The sequence below is a fragment of the Mus musculus genome, chromosome 1, assembly GCF_000001635.26.
Source record: "Mus musculus strain C57BL/6J chromosome 1, GRCm38.p6 C57BL/6J".
Taxonomy (NCBI): Eukaryota; Metazoa; Chordata; class Mammalia; order Rodentia; family Muridae; genus Mus; species Mus musculus.
In genome coordinates this window covers 82,819,449-82,844,804 of record NC_000067.6, presented here as the reverse complement: position 1 = coordinate 82,844,804, position 25,356 = coordinate 82,819,449, and the positions used below count along the sequence as shown (strand labels likewise).

At 45.4% G+C, this 25,356-nt stretch overlaps 1 protein-coding gene, 1 long non-coding RNA gene and 1 pseudogene across 35 annotated transcripts in view; 1 reads left to right on the top strand and 2 right to left on the bottom strand.

Annotated features, from left to right (window-relative positions):
* Positions 1 to 5,788, bottom strand: part of Agfg1 (ArfGAP with FG repeats 1) — a 61,985-nt gene extending 56,197 nt beyond the window's left edge. For 17 of the 21 annotated variants that reach the window (XR_001781825.2, XR_003952111.1, XR_001781822.2 and 14 more), the window contains exon 1: positions 4,916 to 5,788. Coding sequence is in view for 16 of the 21 variants with exons in the window: in XM_006496430.4 (XP_006496493.1) it covers positions 4,916 to 5,082 (167 nt within the window). In the remaining 5 variants the exon portion in view is untranslated. The remainder of the gene's footprint in view (positions 1 to 4,915) is intronic. The other 4 variants (NM_001368850.1, NM_010472.3, NM_001310713.1 and 1 more) reach the window with 1 other exon arrangement.
* Positions 5,789 to 8,749: 2,961 nt separating this feature from the next.
* Positions 8,750 to 20,526, bottom strand: Gm34450. Of its 13 annotated transcripts, none has more exons than XR_865579.2 (6): positions 20,480 to 20,526; positions 19,276 to 19,905; positions 18,757 to 19,009; positions 18,443 to 18,573; positions 16,630 to 16,843; positions 8,750 to 12,799 (listed from the first exon to the last, which is right to left on the bottom strand). It is a non-coding gene; the product is annotated as a predicted gene, 34450 (long non-coding RNA). The 13 variants fall into 13 exon arrangements; XR_865580.3 differs by lacking the exon at positions 20,480 to 20,526 and adding an exon at positions 20,326 to 20,458; XR_865586.1 differs by lacking the exon at positions 20,480 to 20,526 and having other exon boundaries at positions 18,757 to 18,856; positions 18,939 to 19,009; positions 19,276 to 20,090.
* Positions 20,527 to 21,680: 1,154 nt separating this feature from the next.
* On the top strand, positions 21,681 to 22,349 carry Gm17764 (predicted gene, 17764; annotated as a pseudogene). Its single transcript, NR_169188.1, has one exon. The product of NR_169188.1 is annotated as a predicted gene, 17764 (transcript).
* The last annotated feature ends 3,007 nt before the right edge of the window (positions 22,350 to 25,356 follow it).

Here is a 25,356-nt window from a genome sequence, read left to right as displayed (position 1 = left end):
AAGACCAGTCCAGATACGCTTGTCCCTGACCCACGCACTGCATGAATCCTTGTTTTGACTTCCCTTTGGAAAAGTTCCACGTACTGTCTAACACATAATGGGCATTCAATGGCAAGCCTACCTCTGTCCAGTTAAATCCTATACTGACTAAGTAACGTTGTCCGAAGTCAGGCATGGTGGCAAATACTTGTAATCTCAGAGGCTAAGGAAGAAGTATGGTAAGTTGAAAGCCATCCTAGCCATATGGTGGATCATGATCGAAAGAAAGAAAGAAAGAAAGAAAGAAAGAAAGAAAGAAAGAAAGAAAGAAAGAAAGAAAGAAAGAGAGAGAGAGAGAGAGAAAGCAAGCAAGCAAGCAAGCAAGCGAGAGAGCGGGAGAGCGGGAGCGCACTCGCATACAGGTACACAAGCAAACTGTCTCTCAGATGTTCCTTTTTTATTTTGCCTAAGCCTTCACTAAACAATTTATGTGTTTGTTTGTTCAAAATAAAACAATCTCATGTAACTTTCTGATTCTCTCTTTATAATCTCCAGAAAACAATTTCATTCTAACTAGTCCTTAGGCAGTGCATTGTGGCTTACCAATAATTCCACACTCAGGAGACTGAGGCAGGACTAGCTCTGTTTACAGCCAGTGCAGGCTACACAATAAGACCCTGTCTCAAAATAACAAAAACAAAAAGTAGACTGCAGCTCAAGAGATAGAGTATTTGTCCCCAGTGCTGCATAAACCAGGCATGGCAGTGCACCTTGTGAACTTGGGAAGCAGTGCCAATAGGATCAGGAGTTCAAAGCCATCCTTAACACTACAGTGAGTTTGGGGCCAGTCTGGGTTACAGGAAACTGTGTGTCCAACGACAAAAGTCATTACAACAAACCCCAGCCTCAGCCTGAGAGGTTAAACCCAGAACCTCCAGCCTGGGAGCTTATAATCCAGTCCCATGAAGGCAAATTTGTGTCTGTAGTTTATTATTTGAACATCTGTTCATAGCTTAAGTATTCTACAAAGACAAAGAGAGAAACAAACCAGTAAGTCACAGCATGACTGGTCTCCCTAACAAACACTGAACTGCATCTAAATTGCAAGTCTCTTTTAAAAGTTTCAGAATTGTGTTCATTTACTCTGAATGAGCACCATCTAAGTATATGACAAAAATCTGGAAGGAAAAAAAAAAAAAACGGAGAGATTGGCTTTGAATCTAGTATTGCCAGCAAAGGTACTATTGAAGGAATAAAAAGTAGGTTATTATATCTATCATCCTAAAACATAGAACTTGTGACAGACATTGTTTAACTGTACAGTGACACTGCTAGAGAAGTCAGGCAGTGGCAGCCAACGAGCCTTGCTTCATCCTTGTACCTACCCTGCTTGCCCTATCCTCAAATACAGTACAGTCAGTAAGTTAATACAGCCATGTGCCAGTCCCACTTAACAACCATGAGCACACAACACTGTCATCACAAATTTAAGTCTTAAGCCAAGGGGATGAACACATGCCAACATGTACATGACTTACTCTTGATTACACCATATCGTCTACATAAGAAATACATAATTATTACTTCATTCTTCCTAAGTTGTGTTCCAGCATTATGGCTTTCCAGAGATCCAACTCCTCAGGAGCTCCAGTTTCTCCACATGCTAGATAGCGCAGACACTCGCTCCATGGCCACACTGCAGCATCTGTGCTTTCTTTGCAGGAATCCGAGCCTTCTGCACTAGGACTCTAGGGATCCTAGTTCTAGCATGAGGATGGAGCACGTATTGAAGACTCTAGCTCGGGGTACACAGTGTCTGGCTAACCTAACTACACTCAAGTGCAGCTTGTGACAGTCCAGGGGCTGTAGGCAACCATCTTTTCATATGAGGGAAATAAATTATCATTTAAACCCTATCAGCAAATTGTCTTCATCTCTTGAGTCCATTTGAGTCAGGATTGAGGCTACAGCCCAAAAGGATCTGACAGGCTGATGGAGGCGCTTTTCACATCAGTGTCTTTTATTCCCTTCTCCCTCTTGTTAGCAATACCCAGTGTGCATTACAGTGTCTCAGACACTGTATGAGGCTATCTCTAGTATGGAAAACAAATCATCAGAGGCTTTTATTCTCACTATTTCCTATCTGAGAAAAAACTGCTGAGTGGCTATGTTCAGTATTAATCACATGGCTTTTAGAGGCAAAAGAAAAAGCAGGGTCACCTAGCTAAGTACCCCCTCATCTACTACTCAAAGCTGCTGCTACCTGAGACTTGTCTTTGAAGATCTTTCCTCAGACATCAACACCTCTGTGACATCTCCATATGAACTTTCACATGTTCCAAGGAACATGTTCAACATGTTCAAGAAAAAAAATCCCTTAAAATAAAAAATTATTCTGGCAGTCTAGAGCAACAGCTCAGTGCAGTAAAGGCACTTGCCACCAAGCCTAATGACATAGTTCAATCTCCAGGTCCACAGGTGGAAGGTGAGAGCTGCCTCCTACAATCCCTCCTCTGAAGCCACCCAAGTGTGATGGTGCATGCATTTGTATACACAGTACACAGAAAAGACAGAAAAGAGCTGGGCGGTGGTGTGTGTCTGGCCTCATGTTCAGGTCCTTGATCCATTTGGAGTTGTGTAGGGTAATAACTATGGGTCTGAGGCAGGGATGGTGGTACACACCTTTAATTCCAGCACTCAGATGGCAGAGGCAGGCAGAGCTCTTTGAGTTCAGGGTCAGCCTGGTCTACAGAGGGAGTTCCAGGACAGCCAAGGCTACATAGAGAGACCCTGTGGTAAAACAAACAAAATCACACTGACAGATCCTATATGTCTAATGTTTCTAAAACATTGAAAACATTTTTTTACATACTTGCTGCAAGGGAAGCACTTTATGTACTTATAAAGACCTCTAAATCATGTCAATTCTAAAGCAATAAATTATACATATGTATGTGTGTATACACATATACATTTACCAATCCAAAGACTCAAATGCATCGAAGGACCTCATGCTTTGCAAAAGCAGGACATACTTCTTAAGCACATATTAAAAGTAAAGTATACGAGGCTGGAGAGATGGCTCAGTGGTCAAGAGCACTGGCTGCTCTTGTAGAGGTCTTGAGTTCAATTCCGATGACCCACATGGCAGCTTGCAACTGTCTGTAACTCCAGTTCCTGGGGATCTGACACCCTCACGCAGATATACATGCAGGCAAAACAATGCACATTAAAAATGAAAATAATTTTTTTAAAGGGCTGGAGCTAGCTCAGCAGTCACTGGCTGCTCTTCCAGAGATTCTGAGTTCAATTCCCAGCAATCACATGGTGGCTCACAACCATCTGTAATGAGATCTGATGCCCTCTTCTGGTGTGTCTGAAGACAGTGACAGTGTACTCATATACATATAAATAAATAAATCTTTTTTTAAGAGTAAATAAAGTACACTTTAAATAAATTGAACTATTAGCTTCACCAAAGTTGCCTAACATAAGTGACTTTAACATCCTAATTTTCATTTATAAATGAAAGCCATTAACCACACATGCAGCTGTGGAAAATTCAGAGTGTTTCCTAACTATAACCCTGAAAGTAACCTCTAGGACCCTCTTACCGAACTACTCCAAAGCTGAACACAGAACCCAGACACTGGTCTTTCTTACGTATATCCACTGTCTCCATTAGAATGTAAATGCTGAGACAAGGCATTTATTTATCACCACACCCTAACTAAAGCTCATCCAAAAACTGAATAGGAACCACCCAAAATAATGTTATACTCATGAAGAACCAAAGATGCCTCCTTGCCCAAATTCAAAATGGAAGGGTGTCTGGGGGAATAGTGAATTATTGGCCATGTCAACATCCTTCAACTTTTTACAAAATTTCCTACGTGTTATGTACATTGCTATTAATATAATAAAAAATTTTGGGAGGGCCCAGGAAAAGGTTCAGCCTGTAAAAGTGAACCCAGGTATACAAAACATGCACACGTGTCCCCACACTGCGACATGCACGGTAATATTTTTTAAGACCCAAGGAATATTAACTACCAGATCATTAAAAATGCATTGAATTCAAGATAACCAGAAAATAATTGCATCTAATCAGTTCCAGAGTCACCTGCAACCTTTCCAAGTGAAATTTCACAAGAACAAAAATTCCCATCACAACACAGCTTAAACAGAGAGGCCTAGACATGCCATCTGAGTAATTTCAGGCGGTCACCTCCATCTCCTTTCTCAATATTGTCTTCCCAGTCCCCATTTCTCCAGACAGATAGGACACTTGGGTTCTGATACAGAAATCTCATCGAGCTCCATCCTTATTTTGAAGCGCACAACTCCTGATTACCCTTTTCCAGTAAAACTTTCCCCAACTGAGGACACTTGGAGCCATGCAGCCACAACCCTCGTGCTTTTGCTGCCTCCCCGCCTCACGTAATTAATCCTCTAGGGAGAACTTTTCTCCTGGGATTCACACCTCAGCCATCAAGACCTATTAACGCCCCCCGCCCGCCCCCAACACGCCCCAGCTACCTGAGTGCTGTGGACCGGAGGAAGATCCCCAGCTTTCTGCGTCCCTGCTCTCACCCTCCCCACCAGCTCCGCGGCACCGAGCAGAGGCCGGGCCCCCCAACCACGGAGCTGCGGGTCGCACAAAGGCCCCGCACCGCCCTCCCGGGGATGCTCCCCGCCTGCGCCCCCCGAGGCGCGGCCACGCCCGCTGAGCGGCGGGAAGCCGGGATGCTCCGCCGGGCCGGCCGCTGGCTGACCCCGACCCCACCCACGCCCCACCCACGCCGGCCACCCCAAGGCTGGACCCTCGCCCGGCCAAAGAGCAAGAGCATCTCCGGCCCCCAAGGCCTAGGCTGGCCGCATCCCCAACGGGCCCCGCCGCCACGGCCCGGTACCCACGACCCCCGTCCGCACTCACAGGCTGCCGGAGCAGGAGGTGCACACGAACGAGCCGACCGTCATGTTCACGTAGGTGGGGCCGCGCTGGTCGCAGTCGAAACACTTGCGGTTGTGCGGCAGCCCCGTCATGTCCCGCAGCATCTTCAGGTGCTTCTCCTCCTGCTTCCGCTTCGCGCTGGCCGCCATGGCCGCGGCTCCGACCGAGGAGGCCGGCAGGGCCGGGAGCCGGCGGCGCTGCCGGGGCCCCGCGCTCCCTTCCCACGGGCCGCCCTGGCCGCCGCCGCCTCCGCCCTCGCGGACTCCGGTCTCGGCCTCCGCTCGGCTCCGCCGGGCAGGACAAGGCGAGGAAGCTGCGCAGCACGCGCCGACCGGTCACACCAACCGGCCGGGCGGGACAACCGCCACCGCCGCCGCTGCCACCTTCCCGACTTCTCCTAAGGGGGAAAGACGAGGTGGGGGGCGGGGGGAGCGGCAAGAGGAGACCGGCCTCGGGCAGCCGGGGGCCAAGTGCAGGCTGGCGCCCTCTGCTGGCCGGGAGGAGTCACTGCGGCCACGCTGCGGCAAGGGTCGGAGCTGGGCGGGGTAGAGAAGACACAATGGTGTCAATAAATTACAGCCCTTATCCGCTGGGTGCCTGTACGTGCAAAGAGCTTCGTGTAAGCAGGCTATCTTCCTCCAGGCAGAAATGTTCCCGGCAGCTTCCCGCTGCTTTAGGAGACACTCCAAATTCTTCCCTTACAGAATCTAGCCTAGTCGCCTTCTTCCAAGTCATCCCCATTCACTCCGCTACTCTAGACTTAAATTTGTATGGTGCACTGGGATAAATTTACGACGGTATTTACCTGCCGAAGCCAGAGTTCCAACATAGTCCAACTGCAACACCCACCTTTTGAGGCTGCAGGAAATCACTGCTAGCCCCTAAGACACTGGTTCGGGTGGGGGTGGGGGTGTTGAACAACCCTCTCAGAGGGGTCACCTAAGACCATCGGGGAACACAATTTACATTACTATTCATAACAGTAGCAAAATTACAGGTATGGAGTACCAATGGAAATAATTTTGTGGTGGGGGGTCACCACAACGTGAGGAACTGTATTAAAGGGTCGCAGCAGCATTAGGAAGGTAGAGAACTCCTGCGGTAAGGTATGAGAAACCATCTGTACCTTCATTTCTCAAAGGAGTGTGGGGAGGCTCAAAAACTGAGTTACCGAATACTGTCCCAGCCCCCACTGCAAATGGAGTAGTTTTCACAAGAGGAGAATTCAAGTTTCCTAGCTGAAAATGCTGAGTCAGCCCCGGGGAACCATCGGGTTAACTTAACATTATTATAATAGTAAATGGCATTATTATTAAAGGGGGGCAGATAGGATGGCTAGTGTTTCTGAACTGTTTCCTACATGAGAAATTTAACTATCCCTAGGATCCAGAGTTCATCTTCAACAACTATCAGCTCATGTCTCTTCTTGCTTTATTGATCCCCTTGCCCAATATCATATTTATCTTAAAATAAACCCACTTATTACTAATATATATATATATATATTTCAGGACTGAGACTGTAGCTCAAAGGCAGAGTGGTTACTATGTATAGGCAGGCCCTGGTTTTATCCCTAGCCCAAGAAAAGTAAAAACTCCCTCTTCCTCTCCCCCTTTTCCTTCCCCCCTCCCTCCCCCTCCCTCTCTCTCTCTCTCTCTCTCTCTCTCTCTCTCTCTCTCTCTCTCTCTCATCTCTCCTTTTCTTTCCTCCCCTCCCTCTCATGTAACTACAGTACAGCTAGCATACAGAGAAAGTTAGGACTAATTCTTTGACAGTCATCAAATGTCCTGCCGCTGTTGAAGTTAGTGCTCAGATCATTATTTTTTTTTAATTACTACTTTCCCTTGACCGGTTAGTGTACAACTGTAGTCAGGTATTGACAGTCCAAGAATGGGGTCCCATGAAGAGATTTCTGAGTGCTTGTGAGAAAACTCCAAGTAACTTGTCCTTGGGGATACATTTTCCATTCTCCTTCCAGGTGTAGCAGATAGAACTGAGTTTACTTCACATGGCTCATTGTTATCTGTTCCTGTGCCTCCGTGGAAACGTGTGTTCTCACCTCTCCAGCTTGCCCTCCAAGTGCTGCTTGCCCTGTGACTGTACGCTTAAGTCACGTGACTCCTCTTAACCCTCAGAGTATAAATTGTCAGATGCTCCAAATAAAGTTGGCTCTGTGTGAGACTTTAGCCTACTTCATGTATCAGCTCCATTCTCTCAGACCCTAGAATCTCTCAGCCTCTAGAGCGGGGGAACCAGGTGGTATGTCTCCTGCCGTCTCTCTCTGCTCACACTCTCTCCTCTCATTGTGACATTTAGCATATCCCCGTCCTCTCCATCGTCTACAAATACGAGGTTAAGTCTAGTTTATTTGTATCTGGTTCAGTTTGGGCAATAGCATGTTTTTCCATTGGGAGGCACATCACAGGGGTGTTGTCGTGATGTTAGCAGTCATTGACAGTGATATTCTGGTTCTGTCATATCCAATTCTTTATTATTTTAGCTGAAATATTTCCATTAAAATAGACCAAAAAAAAAAAAAATGGGTTGGAGAGATGGCTCAGCAGTTAAAAGTACTGGCTGCTCTTCCAGAGGTCCTGAGTTCAATTCCCAGCAGCCACATGATAGCTCACAACCATCTGTAATGGAATCTGATGTCCTCTTTTGGTGTGTCTGAAGACAGCTACAGTATATTCATATAAATAAATGAATCTAAAAAAAAAAGTAGACAAAAAAGCAAACCTGACGTGGTCCCTTTAACACTAGCACTCAGGAGGCAGAAGCAGATGGGACTCTGTGAAGTCAAGACCAGCCCAGTTTACACATACAGCACGTTCCAGGCCAGCAGGGACTACGTGGTAAGAAGCTGCATCAGTGAGTCAATCAACCAACCAACCAATCAGAAGACCATACCCGCATCTACTAAGTATGCATCAAAAAGACAAGATACATATTTTATTCCTTGCCTTTACTTCTGAATTTCCAAGATCCCCTATTGATGAATCCCTATTGGTCGCATTTCATCTTCCCATCGCGATCACAGTTTTTTAAGTGTCCCTATAAATCAATGATGTCATTGCTGACATCATCTCACCATTGGCCAATGGGAGACTAAGTAAGCTCTAGTGTATTTTAACAAAACCTAGACTTATGATCCCGTGAGCCACCTTCTGTCAAGGTCCCAGGCTAACCAAGAGAGGAAGGCATGCAGAATGGTGGCCTATCAGAACAGAACAAAACTGCTGGCCCCTCTCTGAGGAGAGGACAGCACCACTGTCTCTTACAGGTTCCCGGCAAAAGCCTCCCACACCTCTTCCCCCACATCGCCCCTCCCACAGCCTTCGGCTTCTATTTTTGCCAGGCTCACTTATCATTTGTCTGCATTCTGGGTTGTTCATCTCTCCTGTGGTCTATCATCTAGTAAAAGCCAGAATCAACTGGAAAAGTGGGTAGCAGCAGCTTCTACGGCTGATTAAATGAGTGCTTGCGTGTGCTGTGTGTTCATTGTTGAAGAGGATGTGGAGCCAGCTGAGGTTCATATGACGTCCAAGGTGTATTGTCTAAGAAAAACTGGCCCTCTGAATGTTAGCTTTCTCACCGCACATAAGATCAACATCAATTTCTCCTTTTAAAACATCAGAGAATAACTTGGGATGCAGGAAGGCTGTGTCTATTTTCATTCCTTTAACCCTCTCAAGAACATGAGAGAGATAATTATCCCACTTTATAGACAAGGAAACTAAAGCTTTGAAAGGCTGTCTTTTTTGTGAGCCACCGGTGAGGCAGGCAGTCAAGACTCAAACTCAAAACTCGTTCCACTAGCGCCTCCATGATGTGTTTATTGGATCTGCTGAGCAGAAATTACCTTAAAAGATGTTAACTTGGCGGCCAGAATCATCTTTTCAAAATGCAAATGCAATTCAGGCATCCCCCACAGAAAGCTCCCCAAGCCCCTGTTAAGCCTTTCAGTGACTTCATGTTGCTTTTAAGAGGGGTGGTTCTTCTTTTCTGTAGCACAGATGGGCCTGAAACTCACCATGTAGCCTATGACGTCCTCGAATTTCTGGTCCTCCTCCCTCCACCTATCCAGAGCGGGATTACAAGCTTGTGTCCCATTCTCAGTTTTACGCTGTATTATGCACAGTGCCTTCTGCGTGAGAGGGAAGTACCATACTAACAACCAAGCTACAATCCCAGGCCCTAAGAAGCTCCTTGTCTACCAAACCATGTCTCCCTGGCCCACACCCCACATGCTTCAGGTACCACTTCAAGTATCTACCACCGCTGTCCATCCCTGCTTCTAGTTTTATATGCACTCTTTCCTCTAGAAGGGCCTTTCCACATATCACGGTTTTAAACCAAAGTGGCTTCTCCCATCATATCCATCATGCCCAATTCCCCCAAACACACACACACACACACACACACACACACACACACACACGTACACACAACCTCTGGATGGTCTGGAACTCACTGTGCTGGGATTTCTTTCAAGTCCTGAGATGAACACACCTGGCCCTAGGTTAAGTATTTTTCACAGATCTACCTATACAAATCCTATCCCATAATATATATTGATAGCCCATTTACCTCTTTTTTATGTCACGCAGTGTTGTAGTTATTTACATTGCGGTGTGATTTCACTTAGATCCGTCATCCTGCTATGCACACACAACACACACACACACAGACCTCTATAGGCTTTGTTTAGGAAGAGACCAGGTACTAGGGCCCAGAACTGCATTATTGCTCCAGCACCTAAAATGGTTTTGGCACTTAGAAAGGGATCAGTAAATATTACGTGGGTGAATAAATAAAACACAGCAACAGACAGTCAAATAGGAAAGCTCTCCTTGGTCTGAGGCAGCAGGGTTCAGCTTTCTGTTTGCTGTTTGGGCTCCCAGAATGGTGACAGTTCTGCCAAAACTATAGTGCTTTTATTAAGGAATTTCCAAATTCTGAAACCAAACCCCCCAGTAGTTAAAAAAAAAAATCTAAAACCTCCTCGAATACTGACTGGGTCGCTTCAAGGTCCTTGCCTGTGTTATCACCACGCATGAGTCAGAGAAAACATCCTGAACAAACCCTGGGGTTTGAGAGGCCCCACAGAGCCAGAAGGCAGAGGCCAGCTCATCCTCGGCTGCCCCGCCCTCCACGCCATAGGCCAGGCCCAAAGCAAAAGCAGGAGAAGCATAGTACCCTCCCTTGTAGCTGGTCTGGCGGAGGTTTCAACCCTCCAAGCTCTTGAGTGGGAAGGAGGGGGCTCCTCCTTCACGGAGGGCCATGCTTCAGACTTCTAACACTGTCTGGTTCCACAGAGTCACAGAGAGCCATTGCCACACAGGAACCTGCCCCCTTGGTCCTCCTTGCTACCTGCACTGTATTCTGAGTTCTTATTTTTGGTAGCTTGGATTTAGGAAGTGAATGGTGGGGTTGCTTTATGTTGCTTTCTTGGATCTCAAAGGTCTGTTTTATGTTGCTAAGTTTTGCATTACTGTGACCATATATATACTGGACAGAAACTACTCAAAGGGAGAAGGGTTTATTTTGGCTCCTGGCTATGCAGACGTTCCAATGTACCATGACAGGGAAGGCCTTGCTGCGGTCATGGGACCAGGAGTATGTAATGGAGCCTGGCTCATGTGGCACAAATCAGTAAGCAGAGGACAAGGGGCTGACAACAGGGCCAGATATTCAGACGCTTACCCCTAGAGAGGAATTCCTGCCCACCACATCCCACCCCCACCCCATGAAAGGACTCCAGAGCCTTAAAAATAATACCATGGGTGCTTGCTTCTGGACAGGCTTGCTGTTACAGGCTTGTATTCCCAACCGCTCAGAAGCTGAGACAGGAGGATGGCAAGTTCAAGGCCTACCTTGGCAACTTAGTGTTTTGTTTTTGTTGCTGTTTCTTTGTTTTAATGGCAGAGTTATTGCACTTGCCTAATACCCTCAAAGTCCTTGATTCAACCCTAGTGTGTTGGTTTGAATGATAGCTGTTTAGGAGTTTGTGAAAATTTGGGGAGGTGGACTCTTACTGGAGGAAATGGGTCACTAAGGGTGGAGTTTATGTGTTTCTAGACTCACCACACTTCCTGTTTATGTGTTTATAGATGCACCACACTTCCTATTTGCTGTCTCTGCTTCTTGCTTGCAGTAAAGGTTGCGAGCTCCCAGCATCCTGCTTCTGCCTCCAGGCCTGTGGCTTGATGCCCTGTGTCTCTGACATCATAGACTCTTACCCCTAGGAACCGTAAGCCCAAATAAACCCTTTCTTTGATCAGTTGCCTTGGGTATGGTGTTTTATCACAGCAACACAAAAGTAATCAATGTACCTGGGTACCACTAAATAAATAAAATAAATAAACAGACAAATAAATAAACAGACAAATAAATAAACCAATCAATAAATATGCCACCTACTAAGCACAAAGTATTCAAAAACATGAGCCTGTTCGGGGACATTGCAGATTCAAAGCAGAGCAGTTTAACTACCTTCTGAAGAGATCTTCATTTTGAGGATTATTTTGCCTTTTTTTTTTTCAGAACCTCAAAAAAAATTAAAGGAAGCATGAGTCCTCTCTGTGGTCCCCCACCTTCCTCCCAAGCCCTGATCATCTTGCCTGGTCCCAAAATATATAGCCTGGAGTCTCATAGAGGCCTCCAAATCTCTTCCCAGGCAATCCATTCGGGCTGGAGATGATGGCGTGTTCCCATCTCCATTCTTAGTCTTCAGTTGTTCCTTCACCCCGAGCTCCTCTGGGACCTGAGACTGACTCTCCAGAGAGGCAGGGGTTAACTGACAGCAAGAAGAATCCAGAGTGTAGGGAAGCCAGGGTTGCATGTGTGTTTTCCTTTTGATGAACCTTCTTCCCTCCCTGTGGCATGACCTTTTCCAGCTTCTGGCCAAGGAGTCAATACTCATTTTTGTGGCCCGTGTAAGTCATGCAAAGGAAACGTCAGTGTTGGCTACACAAACGCCTCCAGGACCCCACAGGTTTCACGTGGTGGGTGCTCGCCCAAGCACGAAGCACCATAGAAACAGAGTCAACGTGATATTTTCCCTTCCTCTTCTTCCAATAGTACCTTCCTTCAGCTGCGGTTTGCTAATTTTTTTTTTTTTTAGCATTGCTTTCTGACTTTTTCAATTTTCAAAAAAGCAGTGAGCTATAAAGGCGGGTGGGGGAGAAATGACTAAGAACCAGCAGTCAGTGTGCACTTCCTGGAAATAGGGTGCTTTCTGAGTATTGTACAGACGGCACCCAGGGTGTCAAAACCAGACACCCAAAAGATGTGAGCTCCTCACCACCAAAGCTTACAGGTAATCACCTGGCTGCTGCCTCCATGTCATGGGTATCTGTCTTCCCGTGATGCCTGCACACTAAGCGCTGGCTGTCCCTGCTGGTGAAGACCTGCTTTGTGGCTTCTACTTGAATTCTCTTTTCTAAGCTCATTTTAAACTTTCCCTCACCAGCTGAATTTAGTGTGCTCAGAGAGTTCTGAGACCTGATCATAACCTTTGTTTCTTTGCTGGGCCATAGAAAATACTCCCATTGGTTAGTGGAGCCCATCTCAGGCCATTCCAGAAACCCAACGCAATCTCCTCTGGCTTCATTATTCACTTATCAGAAAAGCAATTCCTAGACCTTCAAGGGAAACCAGCAGCAGCTTCTAGGCTTCTGTCAGCATCGATGTACTGAGCAGCGGCTCTCTGCCAGACAGGGCACCAAACACAATGTCTCATCGAGGAGGGCTTCTGTCCCGTGTGTAGTGTAATTGGCCAGATGACTCAGAGGCCAAAGGAGGCAGGGTGATGGAATACACAGGGGAAGGAGCAGAGTCTGCAGGCAGGGCAGTCACATGGTCCTGAGTAGGTGAAAGAGGGACAATCCTCAGACTCACATAGCTGAGAAATGACATAACATACATGCATGACCCAGCTTGGAAACTCTGCACCAAGCCACCTTCCTTCTTTGTCAGTCTGTGCCAGAATGAAGACTCCTGGGCTGCCCAGTTGGCCAGTACAGAACTTGAATCGCAATCTTTGGCAGCCAAGGGAAAGAGAAAAAGCCCCTGCCTCTGCAACAGGAAGAGTCTGGGGCAAGAAACGCTCCATTCACACTGTCAATGGAACGTTGTTCTTGCCCATGACTGAAAAGAGAAAGAGGAGCTTCCCTTCTGGTTCAGGGGAAAGAAAGAGGCCCCTGTGGGCAAAAAAAAAAAAAACCCGCTCTACCGATCAGAAAGGAAACTCCCACAGGGCTTTCTGGTCCCACAGAGAAAGACAAATGGACCCTTCCTGTCTCTCCATTTGAAGGGAGCACATAGAGTGATATTTTATTATTACAGTGTGTGTGTGTGCGTGTGCGTGTGCGTGTGCGTGTGCGTGTGTGTGTATGCACCATAGAACCATGTGGAGGCCGGGGGTGACTTCTCTCTTTCTACCAAGTGGAACACAGGGATCAAACTCATCTTGTCCAAGCTTGGTAAGAAGCAATTGCTGTCCTAGATTAAGGTACTTTGCACTTAGCCAAAAAGACCTAGAAGCAATGATAAAGGTGTTGTAAAAGTCGCTCTCTAAAACACTCATTGTAATGAAATTTTTTGGTTTCTTAAAAAATACAGTTATTAGCTGGGTAGTGGTGGCACACACCTTTAATCCCAGCACTTAGGAGGCAGAGGCAGGCAAACTTCTGAATTGGAGGCCAGTCTGGTCTACAAAGTGAGTTCCAGGACAGCCAGGGCCACACAGAGAAACCCTGTCTCGAAAACAACAACAACAACAAACCCAAACAGCAACAACAACAAAAAACAGTTATTTTATGTGGTTGTGGTTTTGTTTTAATCTCAGGTGTGAGATATGGGGCCACTTCAGATTGTCCCAGCCACTAACTCTGACTTGTTTCATGCTCTAGGAGATCATGATTTTTGCCAACTGCAGATAGTTTATGTTTGAAATGCTGGGGACTCTTGAGAGGGCATAAATTTGAGAGCCCCAAGAGAGACCCTGGTGGCTGCTGCTGTCCCTGTTGTTGGCATTCCTTCTACACTCTGCCCAACAGTTACCTAGCAACAGCCAGGTAGGCCTGGCTTGCTATAAAAGGGACTGTTTGGCCTCTCTGATTCTCTCTCTCTCTCTCTCTCTCTCTCTCTCTCTCTCTCTCTCTCTCTCTCTCTCTCTCTCTCTCTCCCTCCCCCCGACTCCTTTCTCACTCTGCCCCCTCTTCTCTCCCCCTCTCTCCATGTGTTCTGGGTGGTTTCTTCTTCTTCTTCTTCTTCTTCTTCTTCTTCTTCTTCTTCTTCTTCTTCTTCTTCTTCTTCTTCTTCTTCTTCTTCTTTCTCTCCCCATCCTTCCTTCCCTCCTTCCCTTCCTCCCTTTCCCTCTTTCCCTCTTTCTCTGCCCCTATTCCCTTTTCAACTCTCCTTCCCATGCCCCCCAAATAAACTCTATTCTATACTATGCCCAACATATGGCTGGTACCTTTCAGGGGAGGGGGTATACCTCAGCATGGACCCACTGAGGTATCCTCTGCTACCACCACATACTGTGTTGTACAAAGCATATCCTTGACTCTATAAAACATATATTTAGTCTTTATAAAGTAAAACACATCACTTGCTTGCTGCTGGTGGTTCCTACTGTTGTGTTTTTGCTATTACTGAATTGCTGGTTGGAGATATTCTTGTGATGAAGAGAGTGGCTTACCCCTGCAAACTCAAGGCCCCTAATCATCAGGAAGTAGTGCCCCCCTTTTTTCCCTGACCCATTCCAGCCAAATTGTAGTTCAAACTTCAAATGACTCTAAACCATCGAGTATTTATTTATTGATTTATTGATTTATTGATTTATTTTTGAGACAGGGTTTCTCTGTTTGGCCCTGGCTGTCCTGGAACTCAGAAATCTGCCTGCCTCTGCCTCCCAAGTGCTGGGATTAAAGGCATGTGCCACCACTGCCAGGGCTTAAACCATCAAGTTTTGCTGGGATTTGAACCTGGGACCTTGAAAGAGCAGTCAGTCAGCCATAGCTCCAGCCCCCCTCTAACCTTCTTTCTCTCCTACCTAGTATTGAGAGGTTGGAAGGAATTGGAGTAGAACAAGTGTAGAATAGGGTGGTAGATAAATAGAACCCAGTAAGTACAGTACAAAATAGCCAAAAGATATAGCTACAACTCATTACTTTTCTCATTGAATTCCAGCAGTTAGGCAGTATGACTTTTGATACAACTTTGGGTGAACTGAACATCAAGTACCTCTCCTGCGCCATCAGATGAGATGGGATGGGATTTGTTCAGAACTACAGACCTGGCACCCCAATAATTATGCCTGACGTTTTCTGCTACTAGGCACCTTCTGTAGAGTGGCCCCCATTAATCTTTGGCTGTAAGGACTAATCCTTACAGCAGCCTTTGTAGGTAGATCGTATTGTTATGACCACTTTGCACATGAAGAACTAAGGCTCCAGATGACCTGACCACTGTGCCTTGATCCTAAGGCTATGAAGCCAGGGAGCTGGGGTTAGAAGAAAGGTGGTTCTTTTTAGAGGTCATGATTTAACCAATTGAACCAGATGTTCAATCTGGCAGGATCTAAAACCGCCTAAGGGACAAGCCTCGGGGCGTGTCTATGAAGTATTTTCTACGTTTTGATCATTGGTGTGGGAGTAGTCACCCAAAAGTGGGCAGCGAGTGTCATTCTATGGGCTGAGATCCCAGACAGAGCAAAAAGAGACAAGTGATCTGAGTTTAAGCATGTTTCTCTCTCTCTCTTTGCTTCCCAGTTATGGATACAACTGCCCTCTGCTCCTGCCGCCTACCTCCTGCACTGTGATGGGTGGCACTTTCAAACCTCAGCCAAAATAAACCCTCCTCTAAAGCTACTTTCCCCAGGTACTCTGTGACGGCCACAAGAAAAATAAGTCTACAGTCCATCTGATCTCTATTGTAACCTCTTTCTTGGAAGTCCAACCCTGTTCTGTGTCAAACCAGGAAAAGGATGGTGGCCAAGGTCCACGTAAGTGTCCTTCTTCCCAGTTCAATCTGGGGACAAGACTGACCTGAGTGATTTGACCTGAAGCCTCCTGAAGGATGCTGCTGCCTTTGTGTGCTAGCCAGAAGACTCTTCACACGAAAAGTTATTCAAATCAAGGAAATCACCTGAAATACACACACATACACACACATACACACACACACACACACTCAGCCCCCAAGGGGGAAAATGCCCTAAATATCTACACTGATAATTGCTTTGCTCAGGTCTGTCACTGGTACTGTGCTGAGAGATCAGAGTGAAATAGGTACACACATGAGATCACTGGAGCAAGTGTACAGGAGCATTCCTACAGCCATTTTTACTGTAAATAATTGTATAGTAAAAGTATTACTGAGTATCCCAGCTCCAGGGCTACTAATGACCCAGAAAGGGATAGCTTAAGTGAGATAATACACTTAGTGCAGCGCCAGAACCATGGGTGACCATCACTGCCTGCGCTCTTCCTGGTTTGAAACGTACCTAACTCCCCCTCCATTTAGTGTGTGTCACCTCGAGGCCATTGCACATCAACCACAGCTGCAGTTCAGCTGGGACTTCCAGAAGCTTCTATAAGTGAAAATTCCCCTCCTGCTTGTCCTTAAATTCTGCACTTGGATTGGCTAGGGTCACTGCGGTCGAAGTGGCCTGGAAGTTGGTCAGTTACCTGCATTGAGGGCTCTGTTTTATTCTGTCCGTACAAGTTTTTATTTGTTCCGAGTAAATATCCGACGGAGTTCAGTCCAATTGTCAGATGAAATGCCCCACACACTGCTCACCACAGAAATGGCATGTCCATGTGTTAATGTTTAACTAGAGGGAGGAAGTGGAGTCATGGTGTCCATCTTTAACTGGTCCTGGGTCTCCTGTGTGGTCCTGTCCTTCAAGAGACGGGAGAGCAATGATGGTCTTTAGAGTTAGTCTCAGTTCAACCTTAAATGTCTTGCTTAGGACCTCCAGCATTTTGTTGGACTTTTCCGTGCCTCAGTTACCTTACCTGAAGATTAGGGGGGGGGGGGGGGAATCTTACCATCCTTATGAAGTTGGTGTGTCAATTCAATGGCTTCATCAATGATTTAGGATAAGGAAGAAATCAGTCCACCATCCCCACTCTTGCCACAGTAAGGACTCTGTGTGGGTTCCGGTAGCATGATGTACCTGCGCTCTTGACCAAAGCTAGGGGAACTTTTAAGTAGCAACTTGCGTACTTCTGAAGTGGTATCATATCTTGTTCTAATCTGCTCTTTTAAAAATTGAATTTGAGCCTGGCAATGGTGGCGCATGCCTTTAACCCCAGCACTTAGGAGGCAGAGGCAGGCAGATTTCTGAGTTCGAGGCCAGCCTAGTCTACAGACTGAGTTTCAGGATAGCCAGGGCTACACAGAGAAAACCTGTCTCAAAAAACAAAAAACAAAAAACAAAAAAAAAAAAAAACAAAACAAAACAAAACAAAAAAGCAAACAAACAACAACAAAAACACACCAAATAAATAAATTTTTAAAAATTGAATTTGTCCCTCATTGTGTGTGTGTGTGTGTGTGTGTGTGTGTGTGTGTGTGTGTGTGTGTGTGTGTTTAATGCAGATAGATACAAAGTCAAGAGGAGCCTCTTAAGGAATGTTACCTATGCTGTCTGGGCTCACCTCTCCTGCCTGGGTGGCCTGTAGATAATCACTGTTCACCCTCGTGCCATTCCTAACCTGCAGATTGCTCCAGATGAGCCCAGGTGGCTGGGAGCCTCGCCTTTCCTTGACTAAATGACCTTCCGACCTTTGCTCTGCCTCACGTGACTAGATCTCTGCTCTATTTAAACTTCTGCTGGCTTCCCTTGGTGCAGCCGAGGCCTAGAGACCTCTCTTTCTAGGGCAGCAATCTCTCCTAGGATTTCTTTGAATAGCTGTACTCTGACATCTGTGGCCATGTGGAATAATGAGGAGCCCTGAACACTGTTATTGAAATGGTACTTAGGCTGACAAAGTCTAGGACAACTGTTACTCGGAAGTTTCAGGTTTGATTTTATTATAGGTCTTAGATTTTTCTGTCTTAATTTTCTGAGCCCCTCTTACCAGTAAGTGTATGCTCACTCTCTACCTCTGTAACTACCTCTCTCTCTCTCTCCTCCCCAACCTCTCTCTCTCTCTCTCTCTCTCTCTCTCTCTCTCTCTTCCCCACTCCTCTCCTGTATTCTTCAAATCCAATTTTTGGCAAACTCTAAGCTACACCAAAACCATATAGAGCAGCAGTCTTCAACTTGTGGGTCACAACTCCATCAGGTGCCACATATCAGATGTCCTGCATATAAGATATTTACATTACAACTCATAGCAATAGCAAAATTACAGCTGTGAAGTAGCAATGAAATAATTTTATGGTTGGGGGTCACCACAACGTGAAGAACTGTATTAAAGTGTTGCAACATTCGAAAGGTTGAGAAACACTGGTTTAGAGGCAAAACTTAGATCGGTACCTGGTGGTACATACCTTTCATTCCAGCTCTTGGGAGGGAGAAGCACACAGATCTCCATGAGTCACAGGCCAGACTGGTCTACATAGCAAGTTCAGGTATAGTGAGACCTGTGTCAGGACTAATTTTGGTTGTCAACTTGACACACCTAGGAATAAGAAGCCTTAGTTAAGGAATTGCGTGGGGGAAGGGCACCTGAATTGAGGGTTGGCCAGTGAGCATGTCTGTGGGGCATTCTCTTGATTGCTAATAGTTATCAAATGGCCTGGTCCACCGTGGGTGGTGCCATCCATTGGTAGCTGGTCCTATATAAGAAAGGTAGCTGAGTTACCTAGAGGAAAGGAGCCATAAATAGTGTCCTTCGTGGCTTCTGCTTCACTTTCTGCTTCCAGGTTCCTGCCCGAGCTCCTGCTTCGGCTTCCCCTTCTAGACTATCACGCGCACACACATGTGAGTTTCGAGGCAAGGGAATAGCAAGTCCAAGAGAACAACTGAGTTGAAAGTGGGGTTTACTTTTTGTCTGTAATTCTTTTGATCTTAGTTCTCTTTGATTACTCTTAGGGAAGGGATGTGTGCAAGCTGCCCTGTGGAGGTAAGAGGACACTTTTGTGGGAGGAGGATCTTCAACATTGTCCCTCAGTACAAGAAGGGCCCATTTAAACATGGAAGTAGGATTCTATCACATTGCTACGCACCCAGGAAAGTCTCGTGTCCAACCTGAGCTCACTATCTGTACCCTCTCCCTACATAGCATTCACGAGGGGCTGGAGAGAGGGCTCAGTGGTTAAGAGCCCTTGCTACTCTTCCAGAGAACTCAAATTTGATTCCCATCACCCAGGAGGCTACTCACAATCATCTTCAGCTCCTGTTCCAGGAAATCAGGTGTCGTCTTCTGATATCTGTGCACACCAGGCATGCATATGTGACACAGACATACATGCACATTAGATAGTCATACACTCACCAGATCCCTGCCTGGGAGTTTCCTCCAGCCTTGACTCTCCTTTTAGTTAAACACTGGCCTGGACTCCTTAACTTCTCTCCATCTCAATTTTTGCTCTGGGTCTGTCTACAGTTGACCCCTATTTAATATGGTGGTCTGGCCTCTCTTATCTTCCCACACATACCCACCTCTTTATGTAGGAACTTCCTAGATAACTATATGATTCTGGTAAATTATGTTTGAGGTCTTCCCATGCCCCGTGAGACTGTAAGCTCTAAAAAGGCAGGAGGAGTCTTTTCTGCTTTTTCTCTAATGTAATCTAAGTGCCTTAAACAGGGCTAGGCACTTAGAGGGCTGTTTCTAAGTGATGGTTGGACATTAAGCCCTTGGTGCTGCATCCAATGATGACTAGCAGTCAGACCATCACCTCTAAAAGGATTAGGAAGTAAGAACAGGGTGGAAAAAACAGCAGAGATGCCTGAACACAGTGGTAGATGTCACAACTTTCCAGTATATATACTTGTTGATGTCGTTTACCTGGTTTAAAAAAAAACATAATGATCTTTTTGTTCCACTTATTATCTTCCCCAAATTTTCCCCATTTCAATTTCATAACAATTACATTTATTACATATGCGTTCTGAAATACAGAAACAGAAATGAAAATATTGCAGCTCATACATGATGCATTTTTAAAAATTGTCTTATTTACATTCCAAATGTTGCCCCCCTCCCCCCTCCAAGCATTCTTCACTCTCTACCCCTCCCCTTTGCCTCTGAGAGAGTGCTCCCTCCACCCCCACCATGATGTACTCTAAACCTTAAGAAGAAATACAGCCATTCAACTGGCTTTATCATCTGCAAATGTGGACCACATGTTCAGGAGTCTACTTATTCTTTCTGGAGTCTTCTTAGAAGGGATCACCTAAGAAATAATTTATTTTCTTTTCATTTTACCCCTCGCTCCAATTCTCCCCAGTGTGCCATCCTATCTGCTTCTCAGCTTCATGTTGTCTTTTAGTTTTGTTTGTTACTGATAACCCTCAAGTCCAACCAGAGCTGCCCAAATGCAGGTGGTGTGTGGCCATCAACCGAAGCATGAGCAACCTACCACAAACGGGCCACACTCCAAGAGTGCCTTCGTTCCCAAGCAGCCATCAGATGTCAGTGGTGCCTCCCATAGGGGTGGGTCTTGGGGAGGGTCCCTCCTAGTTCGTTCTGGATTTTTAATTTTATTTCTTTCTTTTTTTTTTTTTTTCCGAGACAGGGTTTCTCTGTATAGCCCTGGCTGTCCTGGAACTCACTTTGTAGACCAGGCTGGCATCGAACTCAGAAATCTGCCTGCCTCTGCCTCCCAAGTGCTAGAATTAAAGGCATGTGCCACCACTGCCTGACTTCATTCTGGATTTTTTTCCATGTGTTTTTTTTTTTTTTAAACATCGTGATAGCAGTTTCCCCTCTCTCCTCTCCTCCCCTCTCAGACTCTCCCCCTCCATCCCTTCTGCCCTACCTCCATCCATCCCTCCTGTTTCTCTTCAGAAATGGGCAGGCCTCCTATGGATAACCAGACATAGCATAGCAAGTTGCAATAGAATAGATACCTCCCCTCAAGTATTATGGCTAGCAGAGGCAGCCCAGCATGAGGAACAGGACCCCTAAAGCAGGCTAAAGAGTCAGAGATAGACCCTGTTCCACTATTAGGAGTCTCATAAGAAGTCCAGCCTACACAAATGTAACACATACAGACATCATGTCCATGTCTCTTTTCAGGGGCTGAGGATAGGAATAAAACTGACAAAAGTCTGAGCAGGGAGTGGTATGATAATTCTTTTATAAAACACTAATGTGGGATTTAAAAAAAAGATTTATTATTATTGTATGTATGTATGTATGTATGTATGTATGTGTGTGTGCCTATGTGAGTGTATGTGCACCATGTATGAGTAGATATTAAAAAAGACCAGAAGGCATTGGATCCCCTAGAACTGGAGTTACAGGCAATTGGGAGCCACCTGACGTGAATGCTGGGAACGGAACCAGGTCTGAGTGCTCTCAGTCAGAACCATCTCTTCAAGCCCGGGTTTTGCTTTGTTAAGTGAAAGGACAGGGGGCTGGAGAGATGGCTCAATGGTTAAGAACAGTGACTGCTCTTCCGAAGGTCCTGAGTTCAAATCCCAGTAACTACATGGTGGCTCATAACCATCCAAAATGAGATCTGACACTCTCTTCTGGTGCATCTGAAGACAGCTACAGTGTACTTAGATATAATAATAAATAAATCTTTTTTTTTTAAAAGAAAGGACAGTTATGTAGAGGGAGGACTCTGATGAAACATCAGGTTTCTCTTTATTGGATGACAAGTATAGAAAACAGAAATAAATATACAAAATTCAAGTGCTTGACAGGGTCCACCCGTCCCTGAGAATTCATGTCTGATAACTGTCAATAGAGGAGAAAGATATTTGCACACGCTCCTGTAAACGAACTCCTGGCCACACCTTGTAAACAACCCTAATGAAATCCATTGGGTCACTAAATAAATAGACATAGAAAGAGAGTAGAAGGGCAGACAACAATGCGGTGTCCATGCTAGGCTTGCTGCTGCGGACATTCCGGCAGGCAGTTCCTCCATCAGTGTCAGGTCAAGTTCAAGGTTACTATGTAGACTGGAGAATGTTGAGTGATTTGAAGAGACAGAAAATGGCTTATGAATATGCAGATGAGAGGCTTTGGATCAATTCGCTCAGAAAGAATACCATTTTGCCAAAGGATCTTCAGGAAATAGCTGGTGATGAAATTGCTGCCCTTCCACGGGATAGCTATCCTGTTAGAATCAGAAATCGGTGTGTTATGATATGACATCTCGCCCACGTAGTGTTAAGCGTTGCTGGAAACTTAGTCGCATTGTCTTCTGCCACTTAGCTGACCATGGGCTACTTTCTGGAGTCCAGCGAGCAATATGGTAAAACCATTTCAGAACCTGCCCAGCTGGGAAGCCAATCCTGGCAGGAGACTTAAGACCAAACCCTAGGTCTTACAAGGGTCTAGTATGTTTAGTCTACTTAACCCTGAGTTAAATTACTTTTACATTTTAAATAATGTGGCTATTTGTCATTGAATTGTCTTTCAACTTTAAAACATAGTATAAAGTTTTATTCCACATAGAGTGGAATAAAAATATTTTCTGTGAAAAAAAAAGAGAGTAGAAGGGGGCTAATTGGGAATGAGAATCAGATTAATGGGTAAGGGAGGGGCAGAAGAGAGAGCAAGGAGCTAGATGATTGAATAACTTATACTAACAACCTTTCAATGACTGAAAGCATACTTTAGCATCCAGAGGCGAGGTCATGTGATTGAGAGCCAAAAAGCCACAGTGAGATGCCAAGGACCAGCCTCGGCATGGAGCGGGGTTCTGACAGAAGGGGTGTCTGAAAGTAGCTAAAACAAATGACTCAAAGTCAAATTGAGGGTGCAAGATGGCTGCTTGGTTCTGCTGAGATGGTGTTTCAGACTCTCTCTCTCTCTCTCTCTCTCTCTCTCTTTGTGTGTGTGTGTGTGTGTGTGTGTGTTTGTGTGTGTGTGTGTTGTGTATGTATGTGTGTGTGTTGTTCTCTGCTCTAGACACCTTTTTCTTGCTATTCTAAAAACTCTCTGGTTGTGACAGCTTTCTCAGCTAGTAATTCTATAATCTATCTGGATAGCTAAAGTCAGAAAAGCTGCTTTAAAAAAAAAAAAAGGTTTGAGGTGGAACAACAATATGAACTAACCAGTACCCCGGAGCTCTTGTCTCTAGCATATGTATCAAAAGATGGCCTAGTCGGCCATCACTGGAAAGAGAGGCCCATTGGACTTGCAAACTTTATATGCCCCAGTACAGGGGAACGCCAGGGCCAAAAAGGGGGAGTGGGTGGGTAGGGAAGTGGGGGGGTGGGTATGGGGACTTTGGGGATAGCATTGGAAATGTAAATGAGGAAAATACCTAGTAAAAATTAAAAAAAAAAGAATCAGATCATGGGTCTACTATGATGAGACATAATCATATCTGAGGTTTGCAATGTACTTGCTATGTAAGCAAAGTCCTTGAATGCTCAGTTTGCTATTCTATATACTAAAATATTTGATATTAATGTGCTATGTTTTGTCTCATAATAATATATACTTCATGGTGATTTTTGAAAATTTAAATAAAAATATGCTTAACCCCCCTCCAAAAAAAGTTTGTTTTTTCCAACCAAGTCAGAAATAATGTTAAGAAAAAAATTTTTGAAGAGCTGTTTTTACTCTCCAGAGATCTCCAGACAGCTCAGCTCTTGCTAGAGAAAATTCTAAAGAAGAATTGCTATTGCTTTCTGCTAGTTTATCTCATGTAAACCAAAGACCCAGTTTTTTTTTTTTTTTTTCTATATCAATTCAGTTACTTATTGCAGGTTTCCTTGATTATCTTATGAATCTGAATCTCTGGAGCCCAGCCCTTTGATTTTTAGGAAACTGCAAGCACATCTCTTTTAACTTTGCAAAAGAATTCAGAGATCTGCCTGCCTCTGGTATACAAACGTGCTAAACTACCCGGGTGAGACCTTGTCCTGAAATTACCATTTCTACCACACCTGGGCCTAACCTTGCTGTGTCTGAGGCTGACCTTGATCTCAGGAATCTGCCTGCCTTTGTATTTGCCTACTTTTGTATCTTTCTGGCAAGCTGGCTCATTAATGCGGCTGCTTTTGTTCCTTCAGATCCATGAAGCCCCTCATAATTCATATTGCATCCTTATATTTTTGCACAGCTGAGAAATTATATATTTTCAAGTTCATGTATTTAGAGAGCTCTTACCCATAGCCTTAAGGGATGTCCTGAAGGTCCTGGCATTTAACATTTTTCCGCAGACATAGCCACACCCTTGCCGTTTCTAATTCTCTCGGAGTCGTTAACGTTTACAGGGAGGCCATTCCTCAGAGGAATGTGAAATTATTATACAAACAAGCTTTACACCCACAGTAGCCCTCAGCACTCCAGAGGCTCACACCAGGGCCCAGTCCCAGGGCTGTCCCCACCAGGGCCCCGCTGGGCTTGGCAGTGAGACTTGCTGTCTAGACTGTTCAGCCGGAGCGGGGGTCACACTCAGCCAGTGAAACCCATTATCAGTCGGTAACCACCGCCAAACCCAGCCACGGAGGAGCTGCAGCTTCGCATCTTGCCGATAACGCTGGGACAAGAAGGCATCATGATTGTGTGAAGCAGAGTCCTGCGCTTGAGAACAGTTAAAATTGGGTCCATAACACTCTGAAAGCAGAGAGCCGACCTCTGGCATACATGCAAAAAAAAAAAAAAAAAAAAAATTACAAACATTCATACTTTGAGTCTTTAAAGGAAAATATGCTCTGTTTTCCACCACTGCTTTGGGCAAAATAAACAGAGCCTCCAGCCTCCTAGGCAAGAGTTCTCTTACTGAGCCACACAGCCCCTGCCCAGGAAAACATACCTTTTGGGTGGCGTTTGTGTTGTAAGGATTCTAATGATGGTTTATTCTTTTAAAAACACCCTTTGCAAGGTTGTTTTTTCACAGTCTTGACTCTGATGTGATTCATTAAACATGCACAATGACATTTTGCTGCTCAAATCCGAAAAATATCTTGAGTGTAACCTTTTAAGAAATGCCTGTAGTTGCCAAGACCTGAGAGAGGCCACACCAGAAGAAAGGCTTTTTCTGGCTAAAGAGAAGCAGCGGCAGCAGCAGCAGCATTTCGCTGCTTTGGTTGAGGCAGTCTCGTGAGAAACTCAGGCCACCTTTGAAGGGCTGGTGTGGTTTCACAAAAACCCAGGGCCCCGTCTTCTCACTGTCGTTGAAACCCACAGGTATTAATTGATCTAGACAGCAAGCCAGTCTCTGCAACTTCTCTGTGGCCTGTGACTGTGAGAATTCTGTCCCACTTGCGTTTAACTCTAAATCTTTTCCATCTCACGGGGTTTCCTTTGAACTCTGCCTCATCC